The 24,444-nt window shown below is 37.0% G+C and overlaps 1 protein-coding gene and 1 long non-coding RNA gene across 26 annotated transcripts in view; one reads left to right on the top strand and one right to left on the bottom strand.

Moving 5' to 3' along the window:
• LOC125354826 lies at nucleotides 1-17,402 on the top strand. The gene is made up of 3 exons (XR_007211551.1): nucleotides 1-849; nucleotides 3,904-3,909; nucleotides 17,392-17,402. It is a non-coding gene; the product is annotated as an uncharacterized LOC125354826 (long non-coding RNA).
• The window catches only part of Epb41 (erythrocyte membrane protein band 4.1), a 160,911-nt gene that overhangs the window by 38,918 nt on the left and 97,549 nt on the right, over nucleotides 1-24,444 (bottom strand). For 10 of the 25 annotated variants that reach the window (XM_048350691.1, XM_048350677.1, XM_048350688.1 and 7 more), the window contains 9 exons: nucleotides 24,146-24,233; nucleotides 21,375-21,527; nucleotides 18,417-18,514; nucleotides 17,598-17,770; nucleotides 13,139-13,326; nucleotides 10,319-10,375; nucleotides 10,123-10,164; nucleotides 9,124-9,186; nucleotides 3,239-3,415 (listed from right to left, as the gene is read on the bottom strand). In XM_048350691.1, the coding sequence (XP_048206648.1) occupies nucleotides 3,239-3,415; nucleotides 9,124-9,186; nucleotides 10,123-10,164; nucleotides 10,319-10,375; nucleotides 13,139-13,326; nucleotides 17,598-17,770; nucleotides 18,417-18,514; nucleotides 21,375-21,527; nucleotides 24,146-24,233 (1,039 nt within the window). The remainder of the gene's footprint in view (nucleotides 1-3,238; nucleotides 3,416-9,123; nucleotides 9,187-10,122; nucleotides 10,165-10,318; nucleotides 10,376-13,138; nucleotides 13,327-17,597; nucleotides 17,771-18,416; nucleotides 18,515-21,374; nucleotides 21,528-24,145; nucleotides 24,234-24,444) is intronic. The other 15 variants (XM_048350674.1, XM_048350683.1, XM_048350685.1 and 12 more) reach the window with 7 other exon arrangements.

Genomic DNA, 24,444 nt, shown 5'->3' with positions numbered 1-24,444 from the left:
ATACACAAATTATATAAAATTCAGTTGCCTTACAATGCAACAACAATGCTGTTAAAGGTGGAAGAGGTATCCCCAGAGAATAGAAATATTATCCTTATTAATAAAGAAAAAAATCCCCCAAAGTGGAATTATCCCAGTATAAAAGAGCATCGCAGTATAATTCTTATTCATTCCACTCTTTAGTTAGAGGGACAAATATATGTAAGCATAAAGCTAAAATTGCTCACATATTTCTTGTATATCTAAGCTAGTTGATAAAACGTCATTTCTTTAAAGTTTACGGAATGACATTGCTATTCCCCAATCCAGCCCTAAGATGATTTCTGAAGGATTCCTATTTAAAGACCCATTTTCTGGAAATAGAGATTGATAGAGATTTATCCAATTTTATTCAAGGTAGTACCAAGCTGCTTTTTTGAACAACTCTGGTCAGTTTTCAGAGTCAAAAATAGAACTTGTAGGAAACATGCAGTTATCATTTGCAGCTAGGGTTAGTAGGTGAGACAGCAACAAGCCACTTTTTCACTTGTAGCACTTCACAGTTAGCAAGGATATTACAGAACATCTACTCCATCAATGGGCCCAACAAGAGCAATGACTTATTCAAAGCCAGTCAGGTAGGTGTTGATTAGCCAGACCCTCTCAGTCAAATCACAACTACTATTTGACTTTTATATTTCTTATTTCTAGGTACATATCAAAACAAATTATATGATGCCAGGAGTGGTGGTCTCACCCATAAAGTAGGGCACATGACCTCAATTTAGAGCACAAATTTCATGTCTATTGGGAATGGAAACTGAGAGGACAAGGAAGAGCAAGAACTCCTGTGTTCTATCACTCGTGGTGGTCGCCCACTAACTCAGGTATTTTCTAGCCTCACTTGTGAAATAGCTTTAACTTTGTTCAGAAAATTGTTAGCCAATTTTAATAATGATTTTGTAAAACATAAAAAGTTTTGTTTGTTTTTTGGCCAGTCCTGGGGCTTGGACTCTGGGCCTGAGCACTGTCCCTGGCTTTTTGCTCAAGGCTAGCACTCTGCCACTTGAGCCATAGCGCCACTTCTGGCCATTTTCTATATATGTGGTGCTGGGGGAATGAACCCAGGGCTTCATGTATACAAGGCAAGCACTCTTGCCACTAGGCCATATTCCCAGCCCACATAAAAAGTTTTATTTGTGGATTACCCTTTAATCCTCTACTCTAGTTCCAGAAACTAAATAATAAGTAATAATTGGATACTTTACCAAGAAGTCTGAAAAAAAATTAAAAACCTAAGTTTCTTCTTCTTTTTTTTTTTAATGACAGTCATGGGGCTTGAACTCAGGGCTTGGTAGCTCTTTCAATCAAGGCTAGCACTCTACCACTTTGAGACATAGCACCACCTCCAGTTTTCTGGTGGTTAATTGGAGATAAGAGTTTCATGAACTTTCCTGTCCGAGCTGGCTTTGAACCACGATCCTCAGATCTCAGCCTCCTAAGGAGCTAGGATTACAGGTATGAACCACCAGCTCCTGGCCCTTAGGTTTCTTTTTTTCTTTTTCTTTTTTTTTTGGTAGAGGCACTAGGATTTGAAACTAGGACTTTTGCACTTATACAGAGGCACTCTATCACCTAATCCATGCCTCCAGTCCTTTATGCTCTAGTTATTTTTGAGACAGGGTCTCCTTCTTATTTTTTATCTAGGCTGGCCTGGGCAGCAATGCTCTTATCAATAATTCCCAGATAGCTTGAATGACAAGTGTAGGCCACCATGCCCAGCTACTAGTTGAGATGAGATCATGAAAACTTTGCATGAGCTAGCTTCAAACCACGATCCTCCTGATCTTTGCCTCCCAAAAAACTGGGACTACAGATGTATGCTACAGACACTTGGTCTTCTTCTTCTTTTGTATTTTTATGCTAGGATCTTACTATGTCATCCAGTCCTGCCTCAAGCTTCTAGACTCAAGTGGTCTTTTTGCTTCAGCTTCTTGAGTAGCTGGGTCTATAGGCATATGCCACTGCGGTTGGCTAAACCACAGTTTTTAGTTTCTTAACTACAGTTGCTATTGTTTTGGGATACAACAAGCATACAATTTAAAAATCATTAAAATCATTCATTGAATCATTGTTATTTATATAAATATTTAATGTATAATGACTAAAGACTTGTTGGATATATATTGAAGCTTTTAAGGTGTTTTCATTAAACAAATTCATTTATTTCAGGTATAGGATATGTGTGCTAGGGCTAGGCTTGGAACTGTCCCTGAGCTTTTTTGCTCAATTCTAGTGCTCCACCACTTGAGCCACAGCTCCACTTCTAGATTTTTTGGTTGTTAAATGGAGATAAGAGTCTCTCAGACTTTCCTGCCCCGGCTGACTTTGAACTTTGATCCTTAGATCTCAGCCTCTTGAGTAGCTAGGATTACACCAGTGCCACCAGTGCCAGGCTTAGTTGTAAGATTTTTTAAATAGTTAATGATATAATAATAAATAACATAAGTCGTAAACTCCCATTTCTTGCATTAGAAGTAGAAAATGCTTCTCTCTCTTCTCCATTTCTCCCTAATCTAATCCTATTATACTAAAACAAATTCTTGCTAAAACTTAAAAAAATAAAAATAAAAAAGAACAGCCCCTGAAAAGTATTTCTGGCTTCTTCTAATTGTGACAATCTTATAAAAACATCTCTTGAAAAGTTTGATATTATTACTAAAGATACAAATAAATCACCAGTTGTTTTTCTTAAATGAATATAATCATTGATACTTGGTGTTTTGCATTTTCTGGCTTATGGACTTTCTTGGTGTATTATATAATTATGGGCAACCATTCCAGACATTTCTAAGTTGTACAAATGTTCAAATAAAGTTTTTTAAAAAGTTAGTCCCTTTCCAATTTTGAACTTCCTAAATTTAGCAAACTTTCTGGAAGGCACATTTTGAACATAAACAAAGCTTTACTGGCTTATAGTCAGTTTATAAACACACACTAGCCAGAGCATGCAGCTGCAGAGCCAGTTCTCAGGGCCTAATCATCTACTAGTAACTCTAAATGAGTCCTACAAAATGAACTTAGTTGTATCCATAATTTAAAAACAGTAAGCGCTCAATTATGAATGCCTTAACACTGCAATAAATTATAGTGGGACCAAAGAAAATTTCAGTTCTATTTTCTCAGATATAGGGTATTAACATATAAAAACATTTATTCTATTCTTCCTCATAACCAGTCATATGGACAATGTACTCACTCCTTCTCCTGTGGGGATCTGCCCATTGACATTAAGAGTTCGGAAGGGCGAGTGCGTAGATAAGCGTTTATCCCACTCGCTAGGCCGTGGCTCTGGTACAGACTCCATGAAGTTCTTTTTCAGCTCACTGATGCTGGCATGATGTTTTCTGATCTCATCTTGACTCTTGTCTAAATCCTAAAGTTGAAAGGACAAAGATGTAAAATAATAAATAATTAAGGAAAAAACACAACAAGCACAACCCATTAGAGACTGGGCACTGGTAGAAAACACACCATATCCAGGATAGATGTTACTAATCCCTAAATTGCATTAACTCTGTAAATATACAGCATGGTATATTTGCTTTGTTTCTTTTCTTTCTTTCTTTTCCTTTTTTTTTTAAACAAAGTGCTTTTCTTGGAAACAGTAAATCATCACAATCCAATAGCTCTCAGGAGTTATGTAACTCCTGAGTGACTCCTTAATTTTATGACTCTTTTTTTCCAAGATGACACAAAACCAGATCTCCAATTCCTCATCTCAAGAAGGTAATCCCACAATTTAATTAGCCTCAGCTTGATTAAGAACTGATTTAGGTTTGGCTCAGGCAGAATAGCAATAGTGATAGATAACTAAACTATTAAATGAAGGATATGGTGAAGGATTTTCAACTTCTACCACAGGCTGTTGTGCCGTGTTGAGCCTATGTTGAGCAACAGCAATACACTGTCCTTCTATATCCGCTGGAGATAATTTTGTTACTCAATTAGCAAATGGAGAGTTCTTCTTTTTGATACCTAAAAAATAGCTTTTAGTGGGGGGCGGTATTGGGGTATTTGTACTCAGGGTCTCATGCTTGCTCAGCTTAGTAGTTTAGCTTCTCTACCACTTGAACCATGCCTCCACTCCTACTTTTCTGCCTGGACTGCCTTTGAATTGCGATCCTTCAGATCTCAGTGTTTCATTTTGATAGAAGAATTTAGTAGCAAAATTCTCAGTTCCAACCTCCAAAGTCAATTGTTACTACCTCCCTGGGGTGGGGGATGAGGCAAGGAGAATCACTTTTGGGTCATGTAACATAATGACTTCTTTCTTTACAAATATTATTTATACAAACTAAAAGCCTCATGTTTCCAGATTTTAAAAGTTTCTTACTCATTTCTTAGTATAGTTTAAAACAGACTTTCTGGAGTTGAGGTTATAGCTCAGTGGTAGAGTATTTGCTTAGCATGCCCAAGGCCCTGGGTTCCACCTCCAGTACCATTGAATTGGAAGTGATAACAAGAGCTCAAATGCTTTGGATATCAACTTAAAATAATCGAACTGTCCCAGCAGATTTGAATATTGGGCAATTAAAGATAGAGGCAAATTATTAAAGGAAATGTTCTAGGGATGGGTGATCAAAACTAAGCTTAATAAAGCACAGACTAGAAATATTAATATGTATGAAAAAAGAGATATATCATAACTTTCAAAAAGGACACTTGGGGGCTGGGGATATGGCCTAGTGGCAAGAGAGCTTGCCTCGTATACATGAGGCCCTGGGTTCAATTCCCCAGCACCACATATACAGAAAATGGCCAGAAGTGGCGCTGTGGCTCAAGTGGCAGAGTGCTAGCCTTGAGCAAAAGGAAGCCAGGGACAGTGCTCAGGCCCTGAGTTCAAGGCCCAGGACTGGCCAAAAAAAAAAAAGGACACGGCCAAAAATAGTCTGGTAAATTAAACTTGTAAAAAAAGACTCAAATGTTCTTTGTTCAACAACACTTTAAAAACCCCTCAAAATTTAGAGCTTGAGATTACAATATTTGGAATCTTTCACCCAATGACTGTAGAAAAATTCTGTGTTTATTAGGGCAGCTCTGTATCCAAGGAAAGCATAATGCTAAATATATCTCCTAATATGCTGTGTGGATTTTGGGATTCGTTTTTCTTTTTTGGCTTTGTGGGAAACAGCTTCATTTTGGGGGAGGGAAAGGGAGGAATCAAATTTATTTAAATCAAATTTATGAAATTTTTTGTTTAAAAGTTTTGTTTTATTTTTCTAAGAGCAACACAAGTTTCAGCTAAATAAAACTTTTTTAAGGGCTGGGGATATGGCCTACTGGCAAGAGTGTTTGCCTCGTATACATGAGGCCCTGGGTTCGATTCCCCAGCACCACATATACAGAAAATGGCCAGAAGTGGCGCTGTGGCTCAAGTGGCAGAGTGCTAGCCTTGAGCAAAAGGAAGCCAGGGACAGTGCTCAGGCCCTGAGTTCAAGGCCCAGGACTGGCAAAAAAAAACAAAACTTTTTTAAAAGTAGTATTAAGAAAAATGGGGGGTTGGGGATGTGGCCTAGTGGCAAGAATGCTTGCCTCCCATACATGAAGCCCTGGGTTCAATTCCCCAGCACCACATATACAGAAAATGGCCAGAAGTGGCGCTGTGGCTCAAGTGGCAGAGTGCTAACTTTGAGCAAAAAGAAGCCAGGGACAGTGCTCAGGCCCTGAGTCCAAAAGCCCCAGAACTGGCAAAAAAAATAAAAAAGTCAAAGAGGAATATCCCATTGGGTGGGAATATGGCCTAGTGGCAAGAGTGCTTGACTCATATACATGAGGCCCTGGGTTCAATTCCCCAGCACCACATATATAGAAAATGGCCAGAAGTGGCGCTGTGGCTCAAGTGGCAGAGTGTTAGCCTTGAGCAAAAAGAAGCCAGGAGCAGTGTTCAGGCCCTGAGTCTAAGGCCCAGGACTGGTTAAAAAAAAAAAAAGAAAAAGAAAAAGAAAAATGGGATAGGAGAAAAAAACCAAGGAGATGCATGAATCTGGAGATAATTTCAGAAAATTTACTTACTAGTATCTTCTTTTTATTTTGCAAGACTGACCCATATATATTTATTTTGAGACCGAAGAGAAAACTAACCCCAAAATAGAAGCCACATAGCTCTCTCCTTCATAAGAGTACTTCTTGCTTGTTGAGATAAAATATGAATGTATCTTATAAATATGGGCTTCACACAAAGGAAACAAGTTTGTTTGCATTTGCTTCTAGCTGAAAGCAAAGAAAGCATATTTACTACTAAAGAACAGCACAGATAAGTTTAAAGACCAGTGTTGGCCTGAGCAACTGAGACCCATCAGGCATGTAAGGCCCTGTGACCAAAGCCCCTGACTGGAAATGAAATCTGTTTGTGCCAAGAACAACTCACCACAACATTCACCAAAGTGTGAATGGAGCAAAACAAAAACAAGTAAGTGATGCTGCGGTAAAACCATGACTCCCTTGAGTTAGCCTCTTACATGAGAGTCGTGATTTTGTATATTTCCTTGTATATCTCCTTTTGCCTAGCTTTCAATTGGCTTGAAACCTGAGAAAAACAAATTTTTCCATAAAACCAGTAGCTTCTAAGGGAGTTTTCTCCATCCATCTTAGCTGGCTTTGTTGGAAACCTGTGGGGGCACAGAGTAAAATTAAGATCTCAAAGGGACCTGTTCCAAATAGAATTTGTCACAGACATTTGCTACAGGTTCTCTCTGGGAGATGGAGGAGGAGGCGGTAGATCTAAAAATGAACTCGACCTTATTTGTGCCAGAACAAAGCGTTAGTTGGGGTGGGGGTAGGAAAAGGAATGCTTAAAAAAAAAAAAAAAAACCTGCTAGAGTGACAGATAACTTGACAGAACTTTCTTGGGGGAGTGGGGTGGAGAAACACTTTTATGATTACTAAAGAATGATGATCAGTCAAGCTGTTTGGGCTATGTTCAGATTAGATAACTTTTGAGGCCTATGATCTTATAATTTTAGCAGCAATCAAATCAAACAGTTCATTAAATATAAAATATTCTCAAAAGTCAGTTAGTAGTTTTAATTTTCAAACACACACTTATTTAGACATCCCCTCTCGTGGCTGTCAGTAAAATGCCAGAGGAAAAAAAAACACACCACACACAGGGACTTTGTGAGTCTCAGGAGTCATAACACACCTTATGAAACAAGTGATAAATATATGATTGGTACTGCAGGTTCCAGCTAAGGGAGTACTGAGGACGCACTGGTCTGGACAGTTACATATAGAGTTGGGAGATGTTATAGAGTTGAGTAAAGATCAACTCAAATCTATTATCTAATCACCAAAGACAGAACCATTCAGGTCTCAAATATGGGTAAAACAAACTCAGTTTCCAATTGTGAAATAGTCAACCTTGGCAAAATTTGCATTATAGAACACAAATATATGTAAAATACTTGGTATTGTGCCCACCATTCAATATATGTTTGATAAAGGCTGGCCATCCTTTTTTTGCTTTTATCAAGGTACTTTATAAATAGCAGGTACTCAATTTTTTTGTATTTTTGCTAATACTATGCTTTAGCAAATAGTGTGATGAGCTTAAAAGGTTCTTGGAGGCCATAAAGAAAGATCAACTTTTAAAAAGGTTTTCTTTTTCAAATTTCTAGTTTGATTATATTTAGCATGTTTAACACATTTTCATCTTTTAGGTCTTAAGTAAGATATGTCTCTTTAGAGAGATCTTTCCTGTCCATCTTACTTGAAGTAAATCCTCTTTGTTACCAAAGCATATTATTTATTTCCTACAAAACTTTTCTAATAACTTGTAATCATGTTATTGCTATTTGTTTACCTGAATATTGTTTCTTCTTTCCTGAGTTCACCACATTGTAAGTTTTCTGAAGGTAAAAACCATATTTTAAATTTCCTTGACAGTTAAGACAAATGCTCCTTTCTTATGTTTCTGCCTTGAATAGAGATGTAAAGCTATCGACTTCTATCTAGAAGTATTTGTGGAATATAAACTAACTTGGTCTCAGGTTTTTTTTCCCAGGTGGAATAACTACAATTTCCATATTTTTTCCTCATGGAATTCCCCTAATCTTCTTATTAGTTTTATACTCTAAGACAAAATACACTATACTAATATAAGTCTGGTTAAAAACTAAGCAATGTTGAATATAACAACAAAATAATCTTACAAATCTTATAGCAGATAATGATACTATTTTTAAGCATAAAATTGTAGTTTAATAAAGTTATATAACTTCTCAGTCCTAGCTTTCCAATATACTAGTTCTGTAACCATAGAAAAATGACTTAATTTCTCTAAGCTTCAACTTTCTCAGGTTTAAAAGTAAAATTCTATAGCCACAGGTGTGTATGTGTGTGTATGTGCACACATGCAGGTGCGTGTGCATGCCCACACCTGAGTCCTGGGTCTTAAATTTAGGGTCTGAGCACTGCTCCTGAGCTTCTTTGCTCAAGGCTAGTACTATACCACTTGACCCACAGTTCCACTTCTGGCTTTTTTGGAAGTTAAATGGAGATAAGAGTCTCATGGGCTTTCCTGCCTAGGTTGGCTTTGAACAGCAATCCTTAGATCTCAGCCTCCTGAGTAGCTAGAATTATAGACATGAGCCACTAGCACTCAGCAAACAGGCTTGTTTTAAAAAACAACGTGTTTTAAAACTACCTTATAGTTAACTATTTACTAAATGCTAGACTCCTTTCTTTCTTGTATTTTACCACTGCCCAACTTTACTTCAGTAATATATTGCTGCTATTTTTAATATTTTAAGTCCATTTTGAACTAAAAATCCAATAAACTTTTAGCAGTGATGTAGTATTGTGGGCAAGGGGGTAAAACAATGGAACCAGGAGAAGCAGAGAGAGTTCCAATCATATATTTTTTTGAGGGGGGATAGTATGCTGGATGAAAACTAAAAAGAATCTGAAGGTGAGAAAGTTGCGTGTCATGTTTATCAACATGCAAAGAAATTTTAAATCTAAAATTCTCTCATGCAATGACATGCAAACCCAAAGGCAGCACAGAATGAAGAAAGGGGGGGTCAGCAAAGAATGCAGAGGTTCCAGGCAACCAACTGAAATAAGCTTCAAGTTCATACAAACCTCCAACATTAAATTGCTATGTCTGATATAAATGTTTTCACCATCTAGTCTCTCTCTCTTTTTCTGTGAAAATGAAAGGGGGGGAAACAGAAAAGCATAAAAAAATTAAAATTTATTCTTGCGGGAGAAAACTGCAAATTGGCAAACCAAAAAATACATAAAATTAAATGTCTGCAGTGCAACATATGCCAACATGAAATGGTCACAGAACCACAAGGACACACAGAGAACATGGTAACACTAGAAAACAGATGACCTTGTTTATAAATAATGGAAGATTGTGATGATGTTATTTAAATAGACAGTGCTCCTGGCTTCATTGGCTTCTTATGTAATAAGCTATTTTATGTTCAGTTTTGAAACTGAACTATTTACATGTTACCCTAATACATGACTCTGAAAAGTTATGAAACTACATGTATCATGGAGAAATACTTTTAAAACATTAGTTTAAAAAAAAGCCACGTTAGCTTTGGGGGGGGGCATTTCTGCAATATCAAGATCTCTAAGATCTTTTATTAAAAAGATCTAACAATAGTTTATACTTAACCAGCCAATAAATATGGTCAGTAAGAACTGATTCATCCTGAAGGTAGTTAGGAAGAATGGGGCACACAGCAATCAAATTCATAGTTACTAAGAATAAAGGGATTTGCTGCTATGATGGTTTTTATGAGAAATGGGTATAAAATATCATCAATGATGATGTCATTTTGAAATAGTTCTTTCAAAGTTTGAAAACAAAGGATAGGTTTGAGCCTCATATTTATTAGAAAAGTTTTCCTACTGAAAAGCTTGCTTAAAGCATAAGATTATGATTTCTTTGTCATTATATGCATATGTATATACACACACACGTATGTATGTACACCTGCTCTGTCAAAGTAACTTCTGATTAAGAGAAATCAATGAAAAGAATGAATCACTGTCTTTTTAATGCACTGTAAGTCAGAGAGAGTAAATGGAAATGGAGTTTTGTGAAAGTGAAAAATGGCTAACCTTCCTCATTCTTATCAGATCTTCAGTTTTTTCTGCAAGCTTCTGTTTGGCCATAATTCAAAAAAGAAAAAAAATGATAAAATATCGGGTCATTTAAGTTTTTTTAACCTTCATCTTGTAATTATTTTATGGAGGGGTCAATGAGGGAGAAGAAAAAACTGAGAGGGAGGAACAACAGGGGCTTGTTGGCACAAACCTGTGTTTGGTCACCATTTGAGGTAGGTACTGTGACCTCGATGTGGGTTTTTTCCACCTACATTTAAGAAATAAAGTGGTAAAAAAACATTTTAAATTATTAGGTTTCTATGCATAGGGTTTTCAAATACACTGCATCATTAACCTGGGGTGAAATATGTTACTAAGTCATCACCATGATGTAGTTTTATGAAGCTGTTCCAGGGAAAGATAGTATTCCGAACAATGATTGTAACAGTTCACTATCACATTTTCAAGGCTGAAGAGGTTAATACAGACATTCAAATTATCATAAGAGAAACCTAGGGTAATCTTTCCATGGATTAAAAAAAATTTTTATATTTATGTATTTAAAAAAACCTACTAAAAATTAGGCTTCTTTAATACTATGGCCATATGTTTTTGTTTTGCTTTTTTTTAACCATCTGGAAGTACTTTAAATACTATTATAAAACAAATTTACAAATGAAGTTACCAATGTTTAATATACATGATAGAAATAGATAAGTTTTAGTTTAAAACATACATGGAAAAAACAACATATGACACCAAACAGAGAATACAAAAGATTTTGTTAGTTGGACCATACATTGGAAAAGGAAGTTTCAATCTTCAGTTTATTACACAACAAAACATCCAAATAAACTCCACCCAAATTGCAACTGACATATATGATTACTTTCAAGGTCGATTTATAAATAAGCACACACAGGCCTCTGTTCCAACATTCAACACAGCAATCTTCACTCTAGCAATAAAGAACCAACATTTTTGGCAGAAGAACAAGATTTGTCTCTAACAGCAGGAAATGAATGTCTAAAATTGTTTATATAATTACGAAATACCTTTAGTAATAGTTATTTTACATATAGAAAATAGAGTAATTCTTTTTAAAAACAGGCTAGTAAGAGGAAACAAAGTAATAGTGACAATTGCCTAAAGCACTGGTTATTTCAAAATCAGAAAACAAATTGTCTAAGAGATGAAATGATTACTGTGTATCATTAAATATTTTCTAGAATCTCATCTACATATGGTTAGTAAGCAGCATTACCAGGGAGAACAATGACACTGTGCTACTTTCTCTAGGATTGAATGGAAAAAATGTAAGATAATACCAAACTCCATAGTACTGTCAAATGAAACACATCCAGGTGCAGCAGTTTTTTTGTTTTTTTAAATAGTAAAAACAGAGCCAGATCGTCCACTGTTCTACAGGGAAACTAGATATTGATCTGATTGCAAAAGAAACTATTAAGCCAAGGTGAAAGCGCTTACTTGGGCCTTCTACAGTCTGAAGTTTAAAAAACATATAAAAATGCAATTCTTGCTGAGTGCTGGCAGTTCATGAATGTAATCCAAGCTACTCAGGGTGATTAACTAGGAGGATTGTGGTGTGAAGCCACCTGGAGCAGAAAAGTCTATGAGACACTCTAACTAACTCCAACTAACTCTAACTAACAGAAAAGCTCCACTGAAGATGTGGCTCAAGTAGTAGAATGTTCACTGGAGGCAAAAAAGCTGAGCAAGAGAGAGAGGCTCTGGGTTCAAGCCATAGTACAATACAAAAAATAAAATAAAATAAAAACACAATTCTTATGATTCTTGTAATTCCCATTGACAGCAGTGAGACCTGAACTCGCATCTCAACTGCATCATTGTTTAAATATATTTAAAAAGCTTATAAACATTTAGGAAAAGGAGGTATGGCTCAAGTGGTAGATGCAGCCTTGAGCAAAAAGGCCAAGCAAGCACATGAGCTCAAGCCCCAGTACCAGCACAATTTTTTTTTTTTTAAAAACCCAAAATGTGAACATTTAAAGATCTCAGCCACTGTAATTCTAGATACTCAAAAAGCTGAGATCAAGAGGACCACAGTTCAAAATTAGCCTGAGCAGAAACGTCTGAGAGATTCCATCTCCAAAATATCCAGCAAAAGGTTCAGCTGGAGGCATGGGTCAAGTGAACAAGAGTTCAAGCCCTGGTATCAGGAAAAAAATATGCAAACACACATATATATGTATATATATATATATATATATATGATCAGCTTATTATTGTTACTTGTGGGAAATCTGCTAATTAAATTAGTGGTTTCAACTCAGTGCAGTGACTATGACTCCAATTATTCATCATAAACAACTCAGCAGCATAACCTCTCCTACAAAACAGAACTTCTTGCAATGCTACTTACAATTGAAACAACTGTATTAACACAATTCTGTTATTTATACATGCATTCATTTGAGGAAACCAAATCATGGCTTAATCACAATAGTAGGCTGAATCTTAAGCAAAAAGGATGTTCTTTCTGGATGAGTGGAAATTATTTTAAAAGGCAATCTTGTTGGTGCATATTACCAAGCCTATTTTTCTAGGTGTGGGTCATCTGAAAACTTTTTTTTTTTTTTTTTTGCCAGTTCTGGGCTTGAACTCAGGGCCTGGGCACTGTCCCTGAGCTTCTTTTGCTCAAGGCTAAAACTCTACTACTTGAGTCACAGCGCCACCTCCAGCTTTTTCTGTTTGTGTGGTACTAAGGAATTGAACCCAGGGCTTCGTGCATGCTAGGAAAGCATTCTACCACTAAGCCACATTCCCAGCCCCCTGAAAACTTCTTGACTGGATAGACAACTTGTAGTCTATAGGATGAAATTCTATGAAAATATTTTATAGGTTTATGAGAAACCTCTTTTGGAAATAATAAAGAAGAAATAACTTTGTTGGTATTCTATAACACTTGGTTACTTTGAAAACCTTCCTAGTTAGGGAGTTAAGACCTTGAGACCAGAACATGAATTGGCTGTATCTGTGGAAGATATACCTTCCATGCCTCTGTGGGCTCTGGCTCAGCTTGCTCAGGTGGCTCTTCTTTCACTTCAGCCTTCACTGTTTCCTTCTGTGGTTTTTTGACAGATGCTCCTGGTACAATGCCTTCTGTAACCTGACTCTGAGCAATGGCTGGGGCAGAGGTGGGTCGAGGACTTCGGTCTGTTGAATCAGCAGCTGCTGCTTGATACAAAAGAGAAAAGAGAAGAATAAGTGAAGGCAAGAGTCACTGAACTACTGTAAAAATCACCAGGAGAAATAAGTATAAGTCCAGGATGTACAGAAATGTTAACATTTCCAATGCCCATCACACAGAAGGCAAACATAAATCATCAGTGCTTTTCTGAGCAACCAAGGGCAATGGGTACCTTTGAAGGAAAAGCTAAGATTTGTTTATGATCATGTGTCATAAATTCAGGGAGGACAAGATCAAAGTAAGAAAAAATATGAAACTGTAGTAATGTTATAATTTATTAGTGTCAAGAATCTACAATGTAGTCTATGGAGGAAAAAAAGGGGTAATCACGTTTACATTCTTCTATGAAGTCTTTCTGAAATAGACATTCACTTTTCAGTGGTTTCAAGAATCTAAATATATATTCTAGGAAAAAAGAATTCAGATTGATCGCTTTTTTACTTTGAGTCTCTTTGGAATGATTACAAAACAGTTTGATAAATGACTTTTCTGATAAGACATGTACTACTTTTTGATGCTTGTCCAGGGCAAATCTTTGAGCCATCTGTTTTCTCTTCTCATAATAAATCATTTGTCTAAAATAATATGAATCCAGGCATTAGTGGTTCATGCCTATAATCCAAGCTACTCAGAAGACTGAGATCTGAGAATCATGATTCATAGCCAACCTGGGCAGACAAATCAGTGAAACTCTTATCTCCAATTAACCACAAAAAGCCAGAAGTGAAGTGGGCCAGCTGTGAGCAAAAGAGCTGAGCAAGAATTTGATGCCCTTCACACACACACACACACACACACACACACACACACACACACACACACCAAAAAAAAAAAATAAGAATTAAAAATCTTTGATCTTCCAGCTGGGCACTGGTGGCTCACATCTGTAATCCTATTCAGAGGGCTAAGATCTGAGGATTGGGCTGGGAATATGGCCGAGTGCTTGCCTCATATACATGAAGCCCTGGGTTCGCTTCCTCAGCACCATGTACATAGAAAAGGCCAGAGGTGGTGCTGTGGCTCAAGTGGCAGAGTGCTAGCCTTGAGCAAAAAGAAGCCAGGGACAATGCTCAGGCCTTGAGTTCAAGCTCCCAGACTGGCAAAAAGAAAAGGGGGGGGGGGGGCTGGGGATATGGCCTAGTGGCAAGAGTGCTCGCCTCATATGCATGAAGCCCTGAGTTCAATTCCCCAGCACCACATATACTGAAAATGGCCAGAAGTGGCACTGTGGCTCAAGTGGCAGAGTGCCAGCCTTGAGCAAGAAGAAGCCAGGGACAGTGCTCAGGCCCTGAGTCCAAGACCCAGGACTGGCCAAAAAAAAGATCTGAGGATTGTGGTTTGAAGCCAGCCCAGGCAGAAAAGTCCCCATGAGACTCTGTATCCCCAATTAACTATTCAAAAAAGAAAAGAAAAAAGCTAGAAGTAGTGCTGGGACTCAAGTGGTAAAGCACTAGCCTTGAGCACAAAAAGGCTCAGAGAAAGCACCTAGACCCTGAGTTCAAGCCCCAGGACTGGCAAAAAATATAAATAAATAAAAATCTTTGACCTCCCATCCTAAAAGAAAAATATAACCACCTTTGCAGTTCTGTTCTAACTTCTCTCAAAGTCTTATCAATGCATTACAGCTCTTATTCTTCAAAATATTTAGAACAGTGGTTCTCAGCTCTGGATTATTTTACCTCCAAAGAACATCTGTAAATGTCTGAAAACATTTTGATTGTTACAAATGGGGAGACATCTAGTGGTACTGACATCTAGTGCATACAAGCCCAGGTTGCTGAGCTGACAAATCTTGATTTAAGAAGACTGCAGACTGTCACAGAAAATAAACAGAAAGAATATACAATGTAGGCTGAGAGAATAACAATATAGACTGACGATAAAAGTTCCAACTTATCATAAAATTAATTATTTGGGTTTGAAATATTTGGCATTCAAGTTTTAGATGAACGTAATGCAAAATAGTCTTGGAGGGGTTAAGGATATAGCTCGATGGTACAGTGCGTACCTAGAATGCAGGAGAGGTCGTGGGTTCTACCCCTAAAACAAAACCAATACTGAGGCACTCAGATAGTACTTATGCTTTACATACTTTGTAGTAAAACCTTACTTATCTGATATTGTCTAGGAATGAAGCTGTTTTCCCAACATGATTAAATAATAATAGACCACTCATTCTTTTACTGAGATTTCTAATTCTTCATGGAAATCTTCAAAATTTATATTATACTCTTTCCTTCCTTTTTTTTTTTCTGTTTGTTTGTTTTTTGCCAGTCCTGGGGCTTGAACTCAAAGCCTGAGCACTGTCCTTGGCTTCTTTTTACTCAAGGCTAGCACTCTACCACTTGAGCCACAGCACCACTCCCAGCTTTTTCTATATAGGTGGTGCTGAGGAATCGAACCCAGGGCTTCATGTATACGAGGCGAGCACTTTACCACAAGGCCATATCCCCAGCCACCTTTCCTTCCTTTTTAAACTAACTACGCTAAACATAATTTATTCCAGTACATTTAAATTTAGATGCTGTAAAAGAATTAAGTAAAACAAAGGAATTCCTTAAAACAGAATAGACTAAAAAAGTAAAAGTCAAAGCTAATATTCACATACCACCAATTTAAAAAAGAAATGCTTATTACCCTGTAATGATCTCCAGCGAAAGAAATTAAGTTCCAGGAGGATACTTAGGAAAATAACAGGAATGAAAAAAAAACTCGCTTTATTTTTCAATGAAAATTCTGTAGCCTCTTGCAAGTCCTTCCTCCTAATGGGTGCTCTCAGCCAGTCAATGCAGGAATGGCAGATGGCAGACCAAAGCTAACAAAACCCAGCGATGTGACAAAATATTTTGCTCACAGTTGTGTTAAAGTATCGTTATACATGTGTATTCACACCTCCTCTCAAAGAATTAATTCAGTCCTGCCTGGCATTGTAGAAACAGAGCCCATGTTTCACCATGTGTTATTTTGCCTCTTGGATTTGGTTTGAATCCAACACTAATATTGCAGAGCCAAATGATTTATGTCTTCAGCACTGCTAGCCTTGGCAATATGTACTGTGCATGGAAAAGCAGGTATAAGTTTAAGAACTGATGGTTACTACAGGTAGAAATGGTTCCGAAATGAAAAAATGGCAGCATTACAAGAAGCAGTCCTCACTGGGAAAAGTGGCATGGCACAGAGATAAAAACCAATTCATGAATCTTAGGCCATGGGTCACTTTAGTCATACATAGTTGTATGACTCAAGCAATGACCTTATGTTACAAACTTCAGTTTCTCCATTTATAACCTGTGGAAGATATTAACTCTACGGGATACTTGGGAGGGATAGACAACAGACATAAAAATCATTTATGAACTCCAAATGTTAGTAACTTCCAACATCATATTTGAATTGTGTGTTTCTTTTCTTATGGGTTGGATGCTGGACACTGGTGGCTCATGCCTGTAATACTAGCTACTCAGGAAGCGGAGATCTGAGGATCACGATTCAAAGCCAGTCTGGGCAGGAATGTCCATGAGACTCTTATCTTCAATTCACCACTAGAAAACTGGAAGTGGTACTGTAGCTTAAGTGGTAGAGCACTAGCCTTGAGCTGAAGAGCTCAGGGACAGTGCCCAGGCCCAGAGTTCAAGCCCCATGACTGACAAAAAAAGAAAGAATATGTTGGACAACAATTAATTATGCACACACTAATGTGCAAGTCAAAGAAAAGATATCACCTGGGAGGTACAAAGACAGGCAAATTTCTTTCAATTTCTTAATATGAAGACTGTGAACTATGGATCACAATAAAATATCATGGTGATATTGGGAGTTGTTAAATACCATTTCATGAATTATATCTCAATAACCACCAAGCTGAATATGGTAGTACATGCCTATAATCCCAAGATTCAAGGCTAGCCTGGGCTATATAATTAAACCCTGAGTCATAAACAAACTAAAAGTAAAACTAGGGATGTAGCACAAGTGAGAGTGTTCATAAGGCTCTGAATTCATTCCCCAATACCTTAAAAAGAAAAATATATTTTTTAGACGGAAATAACAAGTAACAACTTGGTTATCTTACAGATAACTGTACTTTTGATCCAGGTACTCTGGTAATCCAGCACTCTAGAGGCTGAGGGCTCTACATCAAGTTCCAGAACAGCCTATACCACATAGAAAGACCTTGTCTCAAAAAAAAAAAAAAAACTTCCTTGACTTCTCCTTAATAAATTAAGTTCATAAGAAGTCATTAATATTCAACACAAACCTCCATCAAGGCTCCGGGATGCCCTTTTGCTTGCTGTTCGCTCAAAGTGTGGGGCAGGCCTGTCAATCAGAGCACTAGCTTGCCTGGTCTGAGCTTGAGTCCGACCACTGTATCGAAATTTGGATCCCAGGGCCAGAAATTTGCTTTTAGGAATAGTGTCTGTTGAAGTCAGTCTGAGGGAAAAAAATCAGAGTAATTACATATATTAGTCTGAGGTTGCAAATTAAAAATAAAATCAAGAATAAAAATATTTACTACTTCTCAGGATTTAATTATAGTTATTAACAGATTTCTAATCAAGCAATCATTTAGTTCTATGCCACGTCTCAAACAATCAGTATAATTGAGCTGAGACATACATTAATAATATAATATGTATCTCTTATTAGCACTGTAATATTTTCACTATATTCTTATAATGTTTTCACCATTTTAAAGAAACAAGAAACTAAACCCCCAAATGAACTTACTTGCTTAAGTCCACACAGCTATTTATTGAGAGACTGCATGGTAACAAAGTGCACGCCCAGGACTAACTTAGCTAAAGAAAGGGCAATCACAGAGCCCCCAGCTAAACAGGTGCTTCTTCTTGAACTTCTCTTCTCCTCCTATTGCACACTAACAGGTGCTCTGGGAATGTCAAGGTGTGCTTTTCAACTGAAAGGGGAAACTAGATTCATTTTGTCTTCCTTAAGATGATTTCACCAGAGCTAAATAAAAGTGCCTGTCATACAAAGAACAGGACTTCAACAGCAGACTTAAAAATAGTTGCCTTCATAAATAATTTATCCTTGACAAATCCTTTAAGGAAACCAATACCTGAAAAACGTGTGATGCTCTACACAGACTTTCCATAATTTCTTCGCTGCTCGGTAACTAGGAAGTTTGAATCCAATGGTACTTTCATACTGTTCTTGCTACAAAGACACAAACAAACATGGACAACTGCAGTAATACAGTACCAGAGAAATACTATCCTACAAAAAAAAATCATTGCAAATGTAAAGAATGATATCAATTTAAGGAATACAAATCACCATTTTTTTTTTTTTTTTTTTTTTTTTTTGCCAGTCCTGGGCCTTGGACTCAGGGCCTGAGCACTGTCCCTGGCTTCTTCCCGCTCAAGGCTAGCACTCTGCCACTTGAGCCACAGCGCCGCTTCTGGCCGTTTTCTGCATATGTGGTGCTGGGGAATCGAACCTAGGGCCTCGTGTATCCGAGGCAGGCACTCTTGCCACTAGGCTATATCCCCAGCCCACAAATCACCATTTTTAAATTACCAAAAGGAATCTACTCATGGAAGATGGCTTTTTCAAAAACAAAAAGGTGAAAAATATATCATATAATCTGTATATCTTATTTTTCTTCAGAAAACATTCATACATAGACATATATACTGGGAATTTTTCTGAAACATAACTAAGTTAACTTTTGATTGTCTAGACACTGTTTTCCGTTAGATAATGTCCCGTATTTGGGACATTATCTAACCAGGGCCTCACACATATTAGATTCCTTTTAGCCATTTTCAAGAATATAGTACACTGTTATACTGACTATACTGCATAATGAGTTTGTTGGATTTATTCCTCAGCTTTTTAATTTCTCCTGAAGGTACTGGGGCTTGAACTCAGGGCCTAGGGAATGCTCCTTAGCTTTTTTGTTCAAGGCTAGTTCTCTACTCCTTGAGCCACAGCTCCACTTTCAGCTTTTTGGCAGTTAATTGGAGATAAGATTCTCATGAACTTTCATGCCTGGGCTGGCTTTGAAGCAAGATGCTTAGATCTCAGCCTCCTCAGCAGCTAGGATTACAAGCATGAGTGACCAGCACCTGGCCTACTCTCCAGATTCTTCAATTACTAAATGTTTCTTCTTTGTTTTAATTGGTCATGAGTTTATCTAGAATACTACTTCTTTGACCTAAGCTAACAATATCCTGCCAGGGCCACCAGAACTCCTGTCCTACTGTCCTCTCATCCATCTGTTCCTGCTTTGAGCATGGAAGACAAATATGATGTTTGTTTTGAATGTCTATTATTGCCATTACACTAGCTGAAGTTAGAGAAGTTATTTGCTTAGCCTCACAGATATGAAATTGCAGTGACCCAGAATGTCACCTTCTCTACTGTACCATGCTACTTATAAAGCATCTACCATAGTCATAATGCTCCACTTCTCAGTGTTCTGTTGTTCCTGATTGCTTTATTTAGTAAGGAAGGATTCTGTATTTTTAGTATATATTAAATAGTTGACACTTTGAGGTTAAAGACTTCTTATTGTCATATCTATTAGTATTTCCATGTGTATGTATTTCTCTGCCTTACCACAATAAAATGTGAGACTGAGAGATGAAATTCTTTTATTTCTATATTACTTGTCCCTAGAATATTGACTGGCAGGAAAAAAGACCTCGATAAATATTAGTTGGTTGAATAGGGGATTCAAAAGTTTAAGGTAAGTTTTAAACCCAAGTGCATCAAAAGAGACTAGGTTCAGGTAAAAACCTATAGTATAAAATATGGGGGCAGGGAATATGGCCTAGTGACAAGAGTGCTTGACTCGTATACATGAAGCCCTGGGTTTGATGCCCCAGCACCACATATACAGAAAACGGCCAGAAGTGGCGCTGTGGCTCAAGTGGCAGAGTGCTAGCCTTGAGCAAAAAAAGAAGCCAGGAAGATTGCTCAGGCCCTGAGTTCAAGGCCCAGGACTGGCAAAAAAAAAAAAAAAAAAGTATAAAATATGTACTTCAGTGATAATCTCTATCCAAGATTTTTAAGGCTGTACATCCAGAATTATCAGGTTCGGATAGTGAAGAATCTTTCACCAGTAGATGGCAATATATACACAGAAAAGCCAATTGACATTGAGTATGGTCATTCTGTTTATAGTTTTCACAGTTGTCATCTCATTTGATCTTTAAATCACTAAGATTAAGGAGGTATTACCCCTATTAAATAACAAGAAAGCTGAACTTTGAAGTTCGTCTAGGGTCTTTTGTTTAATAAGTGTCAGAGAAGGAGCTAGAGTTGTTCTTTTTTTTCATTCCTACACGTAAGTTTTCTGCTGTGCCCCAACAGCCCTTCAATATGAATGTTAAAAAAAAATTGACCATCATTATTATATCTTCTAATTTGACCACTAATTAATAACTGAGTTATCCGGTACAGACTTGAGCACCTAATTATATAGAAAAGCTAGTATTTATGCATGAGGCCCTGGGTCCAATCTCCCCCTAAAATCTAGATCTTGACTTTAGAACACACTCTCAATAACATTACATATACACATAAATCTTAAATGTAGTGGTATAAAACATGAGCAATTTAACCCTAAAAACAATTTTAACATCTCATGCTATTCAATTCCAAAATACTTCCCTTCCATCAAGTAAAGAAGAACAAGTTTGCTACTGCAGGTTTTACTCTTAGCAATGATATGGCTATGTACAGGAAGAGCAATGTCCAGAAGACCAGTAGTAAGGAAAGAAAGAAGCATTACAGAACTGATCAATTTAGAAAACAGAATTATCTGCCTGTGAATAGTTAACTAAACAGACAGATCTCTCAGATTACTTAGCGAGGAAAACAGGAAGGAGTGGTTGGTTGGTTGGTTAGTTGGTTGGTTGGTTTTGAAGATGGGCCCTTACTATGGAACCCAGGTTGAGACTTTCCTGCCAAAGCCTCCTGATTGCTGGGATTACAGGCTTGTACTAGCTTGCCTATTTTATACATGTTCTATGTTTGGATTGGGAGGAAAGAAAGAGGAATTCTGTACCTCTCCAGGCCGGATTTTGATGAAAAAGCTGCTACGTTTATAAGAAATCTTTAGCACTTTGGGCCAAGGAAAACGGTTAATTCTCAATTTATCTTTGTAAACCAAAAGGCCACTAGAGCAGACACCTAGGATGATATCCACTCCCTCCAAGTCCTGAAAAAGAAAAGCACCAACATTTCAGTCTTGTGCAAAGTCTCAACATATTATTGGCTATTATTAAATAATCTGAAGCTATCAACAACTAAAACCAGTTACAAAGCACACGACTGAAAATAAAGTTTAACTTATCATGATCCATAGGAATATTTTATCTAACTCAGCAAGCATGACTTCTTGGAGGCTAGGATTTAGGACTACCAAATACGTATGCACAGTATAATTCTTCTTTTGAATAAGGTGGTAATCTCTCCAGATATCATGTTAACAGCTGACGCTATTTCTGTTCAAACTTAGCATAAGAGAATATCAGATATTCAAAACAACTGATATTAAGTATCTTTAATTGTAAATATTAACCCTAAGTACAGGGAACATCAAATAAAAATTAAGTCATATTTTCATGCCAATCTATTATAGAAATTATTTTAAATATTAACCATCTATGTAATTCAAAGAAAATAAAGTTCACCTAAATTAATCCTGACAGATGACTATTAAGCTAATCAAAACCCAGCATTAAGTGCTTGATTATTTTTTCCTAAAATGAGTATAGAGAAAAAGATAAATGCTTACATGAGTTATACAGAAGAATAACATATGCAGAAATTATATGCAGCTTCAAATGCAGTGACTATGTAGCTGAGAATTTTCTAGAAGATGCCCTCATGTTTTTAGAACCTTTGGGTAAAACTACATCTCTTTTAATGACATGCTTTGGAGAAACAATTTGTTTTACATTTGGGAAAGAAAAATGCTACCTGACTCCTTCATTCCTAACTGACACCAGCCTCCAGCAAGGAATTAGAAGTAAAACAATTTTATTCCCTGAAACATACTTCGTTTGTTGTACTCCTATTCCTATCATCTACTTTAGAGATTACAGAAGTTATAGATCTATACCAAAACAATCCAGAGAAACACCTTAAGGAAAAAAATCCCCCCAAACAATGAAACGTTATTACCACAGAACTTAAGGAAGAAACTGTCAGATACTCAGACTGGGGAAAACCTTGAAAGGCCATCCTAGTTCAGTCACAGACCAGGTGCTTCAGTGTTCTTTTCTAAATCCCTATTAAGCGATTATTCTGTGTGTCCTGGAATACCTCTAACAATAGGGGACTTTCTATGCTCTGAGGTTGCTCATCCTATAGTTGAAGCTAAATTTGTCAAATTGAGCTGAACTATGTTTCCCTATAGATTCAATTTTACTCTCTTATGTATACAATTTGGAGCCACAGTAAAATCTCTATCTACTTCACATACCACTCCTTGAAATATGTGAATACAGATATAATATCTTCCCAGAACTTACTTTCTTTCTTTGTGGGTAAAATAGCATTATTCTTTTGCCTATTTCCCATCTGGCATGGCTTTGAGTCTCCTTGTCAAAAACACTAAGTTCCACTGAGCCTCTGTTCTCTCCTTAAACTCTCCCTCACATCCTCTACAACCTCCCCAGACATTTTAGAGGCTGAGATGAGAACCAAGCCAAAGCAAGTGCCTTTATGATTCACTCTCTGTTTCACTGTATTAGGCAGGATTAAAGCTCAGGTTTCTAATGCCCTAACCTAGTGCTTCTCAAATGAAACACTGTGGTTCACTTGTGCATTAGAATCACTTAGAAAGCACATTAGAACAGACTGCTGAGCTCCACCCCCCAGTTTCTGATTCAATAAATCTGGGATGGGACCTGAAATGTGAATTTCTAACCAGTTGCTAGGTGCTACTATGTGCAGCTGACTCAGATTCCACACACTATGAACATCATTACCTTACGCTAATGGTTCCTAGAGTCAAGCATATATTAGAATCCTTCAGGATACTCATTAAATCTGGAGATTCAGTAGCCTTTCCTCCAAAATCAGTGTAAATCTAGGAGGAGCTTGGGAATCTGCATATTTAGTAGACACACTAGATGACTGTGATATAGGTATTGTTGATTTTCTTTGCTCGTTAGTTGGAAATTAAATGTTTCTTGGACTTTACTGTCCAGGCTGGCTTTGAACCAAGATCCTCAGATCTCAGCTACCTAAGTGGCTAAAATTACAAGTATGAGCCATCAGTACTGGCTGTTATATCTTTGGAACTTTATGGTTGTTTGGTTTTGAAAATTAATCTGATAGTAGAATTTTAAGGGGTAATTCAATTTACACACTTAAAAAATTCTAACAAAAACTACTATTTTTCTCTCTCTCCTTCCTTCTTTCTTCATTTCTTCTTTCCTTCCTCTTCTCTTTTCCTTCTCCTTCCCTCCCTGCTTTCCTGTCCCTCTCTCTTTCTTTCATTTGAGGCAAGGTTTTGCTATATAGCCAAAATAGCTTCTGATTCAAGATCTTTCTAACTCCCTCCACTTCCACTTTTTGCATGTTTTAAAATACCATAAATACAGCATGGCTCAGATGGTAGGGCACCTGCCAATGAGCATAAATCATTAGAGACTGAGTTTGAGTTCCAGTCTCTAACAAGAAAAAATTAATTAGTTAAATAAATAAAATACCACAGATAAATGTTGGCAAGAAGTATTATATGAAACAAGAGTGATATATTCATAATAGACCTGAGTCATATAATGTATATACATGCAAATTCATTAAAGCCAAAGTTTTCATTACCTTTGCTTTATGAAGATCAACTCCATACATAGACAACTTTTTGGCATTCTCAAGAAATTCCAAGTCAGCTTGAGCAGGAGTCATGGACCTATGATTGAATAAAAATTAAAAATTTAGTGTCATAGTATCATATATATTAATGGCAATTATATAATCAATGTACTTTATGTAAATATACTACACACATACATACATATGTACAAATATACATGTAAACACACATATGCACACATATATGTATGTGTGGTATGTGTGTAATATGTGTATATCAGTGTATACAAAAAATATACTTCAGAGTC

Source organism: Perognathus longimembris, chromosome 7, assembly GCF_023159225.1.
Source record: "Perognathus longimembris pacificus isolate PPM17 chromosome 7, ASM2315922v1, whole genome shotgun sequence".
Lineage (NCBI taxonomy): Eukaryota > Metazoa > Chordata > Mammalia > Rodentia > Heteromyidae > Perognathus > Perognathus longimembris.
This window is presented reverse-complemented; position numbering and strand designations above follow the sequence as displayed.